The sequence below is a fragment of the Bombina bombina genome, chromosome 8, assembly GCF_027579735.1.
Source record: "Bombina bombina isolate aBomBom1 chromosome 8, aBomBom1.pri, whole genome shotgun sequence".
NCBI classification, from domain to species: domain Eukaryota; kingdom Metazoa; phylum Chordata; class Amphibia; order Anura; family Bombinatoridae; genus Bombina; species Bombina bombina.
The window spans coordinates 346,376,796-346,386,425 of NC_069506.1; the positions used below are offsets into that span (position 1 = coordinate 346,376,796).

General features: G+C 35.1%; 1 protein-coding gene across 1 annotated transcript in view; it reads right to left on the minus strand.

Moving 5' to 3' along the window:
• Positions 1 to 9,083, minus strand: part of POU2F3 (POU class 2 homeobox 3) — a 48,639-nt gene extending 39,556 nt beyond the window's left edge. The window contains exons 1-3 of the mRNA XM_053691196.1: positions 9,012 to 9,083; positions 6,780 to 6,881; positions 6,041 to 6,143 (exon numbers count right to left, since the gene is read on the minus strand). Of these exons, the coding sequence (XP_053547171.1) occupies positions 6,041 to 6,143; positions 6,780 to 6,881; positions 9,012 to 9,083 (277 nt within the window). The remainder of the gene's footprint in view (positions 1 to 6,040; positions 6,144 to 6,779; positions 6,882 to 9,011) is intronic.
• Positions 9,084 to 9,630: the final 547 nt, after the last annotated feature.

Sequence of the window (9,630 nt, forward strand, 5' to 3'; positions counted from 1 at the left end):
AGACCCTCTGGTACTCTAGTTCTGAGTCTCAGAATCCAGAACATCTCCCTTTTCGCTAGGAGTTTATCCAAATCTCCTCCCCTTTTGGGAACCTTCACTTCCTCAATTGCACACCATTTTAGTGTGCCAATATCACCTTTGTGATTTTCTGTGAAATGCCGTACTAGGGGTGTTTGTGATTTGCCTCTCGTAAGAGTAGATATATGTTCGCGTATCCGGGTTTTGATGTCCCTAGAGGTGAGACCTATGTATTGCACTCTGCACACTTGACATGTCAGCATGTATATCACACTCGCAGTCGTGCAATTCATACAAGTTTTGATCTGAAACACCTCTTGTCTTGTTATTCTTTGTTGAAGAGATATCTAGATAGGTAGCTTGCACGTGCCTGAATCACTTCCTAACAGGAAATAGTGCTGCCATCTAGTGCTCTTGCTAATGTATAACATTGTTGCAAAACTGCTGGCATCTAGTGCTCTTGCTAATGTATAACATTGTTATAAAACTGCTGCCATCTAGTGCTCTTGCTAATGTTTAACATTATTATAAAACTGCTGCCATCTAGTGCTCTTGCTAATGTATAACATTGTTATAAAACTGCTGCCATCTAGTGCTCTTGCTAATGTATAACATTGGTATAAAACTGCTGCCATCTAGTGCTTTTGCTAATGTATAACATTGTTATAAAACTGCTGCCATCTAGTGCTCTTGCTAATGTATAACATTATTATAAAACTGCTGCCATCTAGTGCTCTTGCTAATGTATAACACTATTATAAAACTGCTGCCATCTAGTGCTCCTGCTAATGTATAACATTATTATAAAACTGCTGCCATCTAGTGCTCTTGCTAATGTATAACACTATTATAAAACTGCTGCCATCTAGTGCTCCTGCTAATGTATAACATTATTATAAAACTGCTGCCATCTAGTGCTCCTGCTAATGTATAACATTATTATAAAACTGTTGACATCTAGTGCTCTTGCTAATGTATAACATTATTGTAAAACTGTTGCCATCTAGTGCTCTTGCTAATGTATAACATTATTATAAAACTGCTGCCATCTAGTGCTCTTGCTAATGTATAACATTATTATAAAACTGCTGCCATCTAGTGCTCTTGCTAATGTATAACATTATTATAAAACTGCTGCCATCTAGTGCTCTTGCTAATGTATAACAGTATTATAAAACTGCTGCCATCTAGTGCTCTTGCTAATGTATAACATTATTATAAAACTGCTGCCATCTAGTGCTCTTGCTAATGTATAACAGTATTATAAAATTTCTGCCATCTAGTGCTCTTGCTAATGTATAACATTGTTATAAAACTGCTGCCATCTAGTGCTCTTGCTAATGTATAACATTATTATAAAACTGCTGCCATCTAGTGCTCTTGCTAATGTATAACATTATTATAAAACTGCTGCCATCTAGTGCTCTTGCTAATGTATAACATTATTATAAAACTGCTGCTATCTAGTGCTCTTGCTAATGTATAACAGTATTATAAAACTGCTGCAATCTAGTGCTCTTGCTAATGTATAACATTATTATAAAACTGCTGCTATCTAGTGCTCTTGCTAATGTATAACATTATTATAAAACTGCTGCCCTCTAGTGCTCCTGCTAATGTATAACATTGCTATAAAACTGCTGCCCTCTAGTGCTCCTGCTAATGTATAACATTATTATAAAACTGCTGCCATCTAGTGCTAGTGCTAATGTATAACATTGTTATACAACTGCTGCCATCTAGTGCTACTGCTAATGTATAACATTGTTATACAACTGCTGCCATCTAGTGCTCCTGCTAATGTATAACATTATTATAAAACTGCTGCCATCTAGTGCTCTTGCTAATGTTTAACATTATTATAAAACTGCTGCCATCTAGTGCTCTTGCTAATGTATAATATTGTTATAAAACTGCTGCCATCTAGTGCTCTTGCTAATGTATAACATTATTATAAAACTGCTGCCATCTAGTGCTCCTGCTAATGTATAACATTATTATAAAACTGTTGACATCTAGTGCTCTTGCTAATGTATAACAGTATTATAAAACTGCTGCCATCTAGTGCTCTTGCTAATGTATAACATTATTATAAAACTGCTGCCATCTAGTGCTCTTGCTAATGTATAACAATATTATAAAATTTCTGCCATCTAGTGCTCTTGCTAATGTATAACATTGTTATAAAACTGCTGCCATCTAGTGCTCTTGCTAAAGTATAGCATTATTATAAAACTGCTGCCATCTAGTGCTCTTGCTAATGTATAACATTATTATAAAACTGCTGCCATCTAGTGCTCTTGCTAATGTATAACATTATTATAAAACTGCTGCTATCTAGTGCTCTTGCTAATGTATAACAGTATTATAAAACTGCTGCAATCTAGTTCTCTTGCTAATGTATAACATTATTATAAAACTGCTGCTATCTAGTGCTCTTGCTAATGTATAACAGTATTATAAAACTGCTGCCATCTAGTGCTCTTGTTAATGTATAACATTATTATAAAACTGCTGCCCTCTAGTGCTCCTGCTAATGTATAACATTGCTATAAAACTGCTGCCCTCTAGTGCTCTTGCTAATGTATAACATTATTATAAAACTGCTGCCATCTAGTGCTCTTACTAATGTATTACATTACTATATAACTGCTGCCATCTAATGCTCTTGTTAATGTATAACATTGCTATAAAACTGCTGCACTCTAGTGCTCCTGCTAATGTATAACATTATTATAAAACTGCTGCCATCTAGTGCTACTGCTAATGTATAACATTGTTATACAACTGCTGCCATCTAGTGCTACTGCTAATGTATAACATTGTTATACAACTGCTGCCATCTAGTGCTCCTGCTAATGTATAACATTATTATAAAACTGCTGCCATCTAGTGCTCTTGCTAATGTATAACATTGTTATAAAACTGCTGCCATCTAGTGCTCTTGCTAATGTATAATATTGTTATAAAACTGCTGCCATCTAGTGCTCTTGCTAATGTATAACATTATTATAAAACTGCTGCCATCTAGTGCTCTTGCTAATGTATAGCATTATTATAAAGCTGCTGACATCTAGTGCTCTTGCTAATGTATAACATTATTATAAAACTGCTGCCATCTAGTGCTCTTGCTAATGTATAACATTATTATAAATCTGCTGCCATCTAGTGCTCTTGCTAATGTATAACATTATTATAAAACTGCTGCCATCTAGTGCTCTTGCTAATGTATAACAGTATTATAAAACTGCTGCCATCTAGTGCTCTTGCTAATGTATAACATTATTATAAAACTGCTGCTATCTAGTGCTCTTGCTAATGTATAACAGTATTATAAAACGGCTGCAATCTAGTGCTCTTGCTAATGTATAACATTATTATAAAACTGCTGCTATCTAGTACTCTTGCTAATGTATAACAGTATTATAAAACTGCTGCCATCTAGTGCTCTTGTTAATGTATAACATTATTATAAAACTGCTGCCCTCTAGTGCTCCTGCTAATGTATAACATTGCTATAAAACTGCTGCCCTCTAGTGCTCTTGCTAATGTATAACATTATTATAAAACTGCTGCCATCTAGTGCTCTTACTAATGTATTACATTACTATATAACTGCTGCCATCTAATGCTCTTGTTAATGTATAACATTGCTATAAAACTGCTGCACTCTAGTGCTCCTGCTAATGTATAACATTATTATAAAACTGCTGCCATCTAGTGCTACTGCTAATGTATAACATTGTTATACAACTGCTGCCATCTAGTGCTACTGCTAATGTATAACATTGTTATACAACTGCTGCCATCTAGTGCTCCTGCTAATGTATAACATTATTATAAAACTGCTGCCATCTAGTGCTCTTGCTAATGTATAATATTGTTATAAAACTGCTGCCATCTAGTGCTCTTGCTAATGTATAACATTATTATAAAACTGCTGCCATCTAGTGCTCTTGCTAATGTATAGCATTATTATAAAGCTGCTGACATCTAGTGCTCTTGCTAATGTATAACATTATTATAAAACTGCTGCCATCTAGTGCTCTTGCTAATGTATAACATTATTATAAATCTGCTGCCATCTAGTGTTCTTGCTAATGTATAACATTATTATAAAACTGCTGCCATCTAGTGCTCTTGCTAATGTATAACATTGTTATAAAACTGCTGCCATCTAGTCCTCTTGCTAATGTATAACATTATTATAAATCTGCTGCCATCTAGTGCTCTTGCTAATGTATAACAGTATTATAAAACTGCTGCCATCTAGTGCTCTTGCTAATGTATAACATTATTATAAATCTGCTACCATCTAGTGCTCTTGCTAATGTATAACAGTATTATAAAACTGCTGCCATCTAGTGCTCTTGCTAATGTATAACATTATTATAAATCTGCTGCCATCTAGTGCTCTTGCTAATGTATAACAGTATTATAAAACTGCTGCCATCTAGTGCTGCAGACACGTGCATATGTCTGAACGTACCTTCCTGCATTTCAACAAAGGATAATAAGAATACAAAGAAAATTTGATAATAGAAGTAAATTAGAAAGTCGTTTAAAATTGTATTTTCTGTGTGAATCATGAAGAAAAATAATAGGGTTTTATGTTCCTTTAACTTGAACTTACTGCATCCTGCAGATTTCAGCACTCAAATCCTGCTACATGCTATGAAATGATTGATTGGTTGATCAATGAAGGAGCTCATTGAGATTTCTCCTTGAATTGTCACAGCAGAGAAGATAAGATAAACAATACAAAAGAGGGGTTTCAATGTGGTATGTTCTAGAACAGCAGAACAATGTACAGTTATCCATTTGCTTAATATCCTAATGTTCTATTTTGTGGTGAGTAGCAGGAACCCAATTGTAAACACATATTGTAGTTTTTTTATCAAACATAACGACAGAGAACTGTAACCATGAGATACTGGCTAACAATATCATAAAGAATGAATTATCAGGTGTATTTGATGCTGCCTGAATTAGCTTAATATGGCAGCCACTAGGTGGCAGTACAACTCTTTATGTAGATTCACTAAGACGCTATAGAACAATGATCTACGAATGGGGTTAATTTCCTATTTGTAAGCAAGATATTTGCTAGGGGTTTACTTTTGAACGTAATGTGTTTGACTTGACTTAGGGGTAGATTTACTACCCCTGCAAGTAGCGAAGCTGTCCACCTGCAATCGCCATTTGTGATGTTGCATTCCACGGTGATATTTAATATTGCACCAGAGGTTTCTTGTACAACACTGCACCCCTGCTCCAACGGAACCAATTGCACTAGAGCAGGGAATGTCATTAAATATGAACTAGTGTCAGGGTGACTGATCTCGCCTCTTCTAAGGTGGATGAGAGGAAAAAGAAAAGGTTTTGCTTAAGTATTTGGCAGCAGGGCGGCTTATGCAAACCTGCTCCACATAGCCCAAAAAGCTGCGTATGCAGCCTAATAAAGCTACTTTTTTAATCTTTCATCACTTCTATTAAGTGAAAAGAATTACATTCTGCTACTACTCCATTCATTAAATAACAACAGAATGATTGTCTGTCTTTGTAAGGATTTAAAGAAACAGACCCACTCTGTGCCATATCTGTCCCTTATTTACCTTAGCAGAGGTGAAAAGATAACAACTGCAAAACAAATGGATAGTTTGCTCACATAAAATACTTATTTTTATTTTCATCAGTACTAGAGTTAGTACTAATGTGAGTGTGTTGCAAGGCAATGTTTCTCAAGTCCCCCCAACAGGCCAGGTTTTCATTATACCTGAATCAGTGCACAGGTGAAGTAATCAGCTGACCAGTAACCATGGTTACTAACCTGCTCTCACTCATCACCTGATTACATCACCTGTGCACTGGTTCAGCTATAATGAAAACCTGGCCTGTTGGGGGAACTTGAGGACCGCGGTTGAGAAACAATTTTGTAAGGGACCTGTTTAATGTGTCACTAGCGTTAATACAATTTGATTCTAGCTGGGAATGCTATGTCACCGGTAGGAGCCTGCATTACCTTGCTGGCCTGGCTGGCTTTGTGATAATAGAAACTGGGAGGCAGACTGAAGGTGACTGGGAACCAATACAAGTTGCTGGAGAGGGTGTAAGGAGGTCACATCCTGTGGAAAACAAATAATAATAGAGTAGAGAGAAAATATTGTAGCATAGTGTATATACTGCTTGTGTATAGATTTCATTACGGTAATAAAAAAAGTTAGCATTATTACCATATACACAGCATATGTTGCTGATGGTCTAGGTCAAACTAATATACATATTAACTGTTTACCTACAGATTTTTTAAAAAGGTTTCTTTCTACCCCACCACCATTAGGAGGCTGATTTATGCTGCTGACCCTTGATTGCATAGCTTTTCTTTAGGCTACGCCGCAGTATTGATATTTTTAGTATAGATGGTTTCAGCAGGCAAAATCAGCTTTTTCAAACAAATGACAAAATAAAGGAAAATAAGATATTTTATGAAGTGGATAATGTTATAAAGTGGATAATTTGGAACACATTAAAGGAAGAATAATGTACAGTACAATGTCTCTTGTGGATGTGGAGAGCGTTGATACATTGATAAAAAAATATTTTTTGTTTTTGTAGTTTTAATGTTATTGTGATTTAAATAGATACATGCCAGAACTTAATGAATCAGGTAACTCATGTATTGTTCATTGAGTGTTTGGCTGGATATAGATTATTAGTAATTTATAATTTAATATAAGAATGCAACTGACAGTGCTGCTTACCCCAGACATCTGCCCCCCACCAATCATTGAACCCTGGGATAGGTGGCATGGTCGGTGGGGTATTCCAGTCTGCAGCGTCTCACCAAAATCTTCCGTTTTAATCTGTAAAACATAAAGAATTTGAGAATATACAACTGAGTTCCTATAAAGGTAGAAAAAATGACCTGGGCTCCAGAGAAGAGAAAACATTAACATTACACAAAAAAGATGGAATTTCCTATCCTTTTACTAATTTAGACTTTCACAAACAAATGTATATCTAGAGAAGAAACAAAGAATTGAAATCAAGTACTAATTTAAAGGGACACTAAACCCAAAATATTTCTTTCATGATTCAGGTAGAGAATACAATTTTAAACAACATTCCAATTTACTTCTATTATGTAATTTGCTTAATTCTTTAGATATCCTTTGTTGAAGAAATAGCAATGCACATGGGTGAGCCAATCACATGAGGCATCTATGAACAGTCACCTGTCAGCAGCTACTGAGCCTATCTAGATATGCTTTTTAGCAAAGGATAACAAGATAATGAAGCAAATTAGATAATATAAGTAAATTAGAAAGTTGTTTAAAATGACACGCTCTTTCTAAATCATGAAAGAAAACATTTGGGTTTCATGTCCCTTTAAGTGCTAAAATCCAACCCTAAAGGATCCTAATATAAAATTGTAATCTATTCACAGAAGGACTAGTTAAAATACCTTATAAGGTAAAGATCTGTTCCCAAATAATTACTCTCAATAAAACATATATATATATATATATACACACACCAAAAATAGGTTAAATAACAAAAAAAATATAATCTCAGAAAAATATAAAACATCACCAGACACCGCTCATATGCCATTGTTCTGTCAACGCATTTCAACCCTATATGGGTCTTTCTCAAGACAGGCTTGAGAGACCCATATTGGACTGAAATGAGTTGACGTGTTTCAGCCCGATTGCATTTTTTTGTACTTTAACTATATATATATATAAATATATATATATAGAGAGAGAGAGAGATAGAAATTAAACATTGATTCACTTGGGAACAGATCTTTAGCTTATATGGTATTTTAACTATATTAGAGCTTCTGTGAATAGATTACGGATATGAAACAGTGATCTTTAGTTAAAAAAAATAAAAAAATAATATGTTAACTCGAAGTACATATAACAAGAAACTGATTGTGTTTAAAAACAGCAAATAACTTACCTGTTTTCTTGCAAAAAGAGCACTTAGAAAAATTCACACTGCCTGCAGCTAGATAAGGTTTCTACCATTACAAAAGTTCTATTGTCACATGAATTTGCAGCAAAAGTCCTCTACTGAGCATGGACAATAAACTGAATGCAGCTGGAGCAGATGTCTCCTAGCAACACTTTAAAGGAAACTTTGTAAATTCACTTTCCTGTAGAGACCCCTACCCCCTTGTGGGGCAGTGACAGGAAGTAATGCACCCTTCACAAATTAAGTTAAAAAAAAAAAGAAACAAAAGTTCAAATCCTTTGAAATGACTGAATACATATTGCTATGATTTCTATTAAGGTAACCCACTGCTTAGTGATTTTTAATTACAACAATGAAACAGACTGTTTAACATCCCTTAAGATAATACCCACCCTGAAAGATACAAGTTCACTAAATGAGACGGCCCCCATATGTACTGCATCCAATAGAACAAGCCGGATTTGTTCAAAGCTCAGTTTCTTGTTTTATATACAAATGACCCTAAGGGATTTTGTCTCTGTACAAAGTGTGAACCCATTGCCCACTCCTACCAAAGGAGCATATCTGGGGTTGGCGGTACCAGTCTCTTGCACAGAGGAGAATTGCTTTGTATTTCAGTGCCCTTTAACCAGGTCAATATAATACAGGAAAGTTCTCATCTGTAAAAGAAAAAAGATAATGCAACTTTGCTCATTCCTTGCTGAGCACCTCTCTCCTGTAATTTAATGCTTCTGTCAGAGCCCATAACCCACAGTATGACTCAGCCATCACAATAGATCACAACAGCCTGTATTACTAGATCACATACGTGTGCTCCTCTGAAATAGGTCAAAGCAATCTGTACTTCCTAATACAATTTAAAAGTTGTCTATAGCCGAAATGTATCAAAGCTCACACAACTTGCCCCTTTTCTGTCCCAAAAATGGGAACAAATATTCATATTCATGAAAAGGAATTGTGCCAAAAAGACGGCATGAATTAATAGGCAAGATCACATGACTGTCACATACAGTGTATTGCATGGAAATATCTCCATTGACATCAACAGAAATCCTAATTTCCACCCTGCAAATATTTATCATAATGTGACCTCTTTTGTTCACAAAACAATAGTAATGTTTTTAATTGTCACCTCCTTGTTGGATGGAGAGAATTATTTTTTTTACCTTTTGGCTGTGTTATAGAAATATTAATATTGCAATTGCGCGTTCTCAATATAATGGGAATATTAATATTGAGAATTCTCAATCTTAAAATAAGTAAGAAAACAAAAAAACTACACGCCTAAGGACATAATAGAAGTTTTGTACAATCACGCATTCATATTATAACATTATTCTATACATTACATATACATTAAACAATATCATATACGCACAATCCCCTGCTTCTATAGGGGTATTATTGATGTGTTTAAGTCACTATTGTAAGAACGGGTTTCTGTGACACACGTAAATAGTATTGTCAGACAGTTCTGTGTGAAGGGATTATTTACATTACACCTTCCATGTAGGTAGCGATGCTGCTTTGTATCTCCAGTTTTACAGAAGCATCGCACCCTCTGAATTGTATGGTAAGCGCCTCTCGGCAATGCTGCCTTTGAACAGTTTTGTCATGCACGTTTCATTT